We start from the raw sequence: 2,421 nt of genomic DNA on the forward strand, positions 1-2,421 counted from the left end.
TGTACTTCCATGTTCATCACAGTTCTACTTACAATAGCCAAGATATGGAGCCAACCTAAATATCTGTCAATGGATGACTAGATAAGGAAAATGTGGTATACATACATAATGGAATACTACTTAGCCATAAAAAAGAATGAAATTCTTCCACTCGTAGCAATATGTATGAGCTTAGAGAAAATTACTTTTAGTAATTAAACATAATTGGAATATGTTTAAAATTAAGCCAGGCACAGAAAGGGAAATACCGCATGTCCTCATTCATAAAATGGAGCTAAGAAATAAAGAAAGACCACAATAAAATGTTGAAATTCCTGAAGGAGAGAATAAACCTATCATTAACAGAGGTGGAAAAGGGAGAGAAGGTTAGGGAGTAACTGGGTAAGGGACACAAAGAATAACCTTTACTTGTAATAATGAACATGCCAATAATATTGATTCCATCATCATATATTGTACATAAATTCTGGGCAAATTCTGTACCTCATAAATTAGTATAAATAATTATGCTTCAAATCAAAAATAAACTAAAAAATGTTTTTAATAATTATACATTTAATTTTATGCACACATTTGGTATTGTTTTTATTGGAATATAAGTAGATATTTAAAAGGAAAAATAAACAACAGTGTGAAGAAAAGAATAGGATGTGCAGCATCCTGGGTTCTTGTCACTTCTCTACATGTATAGTATATATCAGCATCTCTATTCTCAAAAACATAATCAGTTTTAGGGATTAATCTACCTGGATTCTGATCACAAAAACTGACTTTCTAAATGGCATTTAATGTCAGTGGCACTTCATGAGAAAGATCACTTGGTAGGGGCAGGTAAACACAATGGCACCAAAAATCAAGGAAGCCAGATTCACACTTTTCTTTACTTAGCTATGCTTGTGTTCTGAAAAGTTCACTTAACTATTCTTACTTCCATCTTTCTTACAGTAATAATAAAAGCTGTCCAAAAGTTATTCGTGCTGAGGTAGATATGCAACGTCTTTGTCACCCCTTTAAGGGCCTCTTTGATGTCCTTGTTCCTAAGACTGTAGATCAGAGGGTTTAACATGGGGACAAAGAAAAGATAAAAAACAGACAGAACTTTGTGCTTCACGGAGTGGCTAGAGCCAGGATGCATGTACACAGTGAGGCCTGTGCCATAGTACAGTGTCACAGTGGCCAGGTGGGAGGCACAGGTGTTGAAGGCCTTGGCACTTCCTTTCACTGAGGATATTTTCAGGATGGAAGCTGCAATGAAACCATAGGATAAGAGGATAAAAAGCAAAGAACCCAACCCCACAGTAATAGCTAAAAGAAAAACAATCATTTGGCACATGAAGGGATTGGAGCAAGACAAAGTAATAACCTGAGGTACATCACAGAAGAAATGTTGAATGATATTTGGCCCACAGTAGTAGAGATGAAAACAAGAGACTGTTTCAAATAAGCTACTGAGAAAACCAGTCCCATAAGCCGCAGCAATTAACTTCCAACAGCGGCCAGGGACCATGAGGGCAGAGTACTGCAGAGGGCTACCGATGGCGACATATCTGTCATAGGCCATGGTGGCCAAGAGGCAGCACTCAGCCATACCCATCAAGGCAGCAACAAAAAGCTGAGTGGCACAGGCCACAAAGGAAATTGTTTTCTCAGCTCGTAACAAGTCTGACAGCATCCTTGGGCTGATGGAAGTTGAACAGCAGATGTCTATAAATGACAGGGAACTGAGGAAAAAGTACATGGGTGTGTGCAGGTTAGAGTTGATCATGATGAGAATGATAAGACCCAGGTTCCAGATGAGGGTCACAAGGTAGATGCCCAGGAAGACTGGAAAGAGGATGAGCTGCAGCTCTTTTTCATCTGAAAGTCCCAGGAGAATAAACATGGCCACAGAGGTGTGGTTTCTATCCCCTTCCATAGATCTGCGTGATGCCACCTGCGGGGAAAAAGGTGAGAGAAGCAAATGATTTTATTCTCAAAAAAGAAAAAAAATACACTGAATTTTTTTTCCATCATGCTGTTGGCAATATATATAGCCTTAAATAATTGAGGAAGAGTGAGTTTGTGCTATCCATGTATGTTCACCAAACATAACTAAATAGTTCTCTTTAATAAATATTATCATTCTGCCTATGTTGACTATAGACAGTAAAACATCATTAGTATGATACCACATAAAATATCTTAATTTTTTGTATTCTCATGCCATATTTTGCAAATATACGAGACTTTTGAGATAGGCCAAATGAGGAATATAATGTCATTTTTCTACATGGTGAAACAGGACAATTCAACTCGGACATGAATGTGCTATTCACTCAGTGCTTTGCAGAACCCCTGAATTATGCTGGGCCTCCTGTGTATAATGAGGATGCTGTTTAAAATATCTTTAGGTGATCTTTAAAATATCTTTGAGAACTTACA

At 37.6% G+C, this 2,421-nt stretch overlaps 1 protein-coding gene across 1 annotated transcript; it reads right to left on the minus strand.

Annotated features, from left to right (window-relative positions):
- Positions 1-910: 910 nt before the first annotated feature.
- Positions 911-1,915, minus strand: LOC103604840 (olfactory receptor 5A1-like). The gene has a single exon (XM_008589420.1). It carries the CDS (start codon positions 1,913-1,915, stop codon positions 911-913), a length of 1,005 nt encoding a protein of 334 aa, XP_008587642.1.
- Between the last annotated feature and the right edge of the window lie 506 nt (positions 1,916-2,421).

Source organism: Galeopterus variegatus, unplaced genomic scaffold (genome assembly GCF_000696425.1).
Source record: "Galeopterus variegatus unplaced genomic scaffold, G_variegatus-3.0.2 Scaffold5431, whole genome shotgun sequence".
Lineage (NCBI taxonomy): Eukaryota > Metazoa > Chordata > Mammalia > Dermoptera > Cynocephalidae > Galeopterus > Galeopterus variegatus.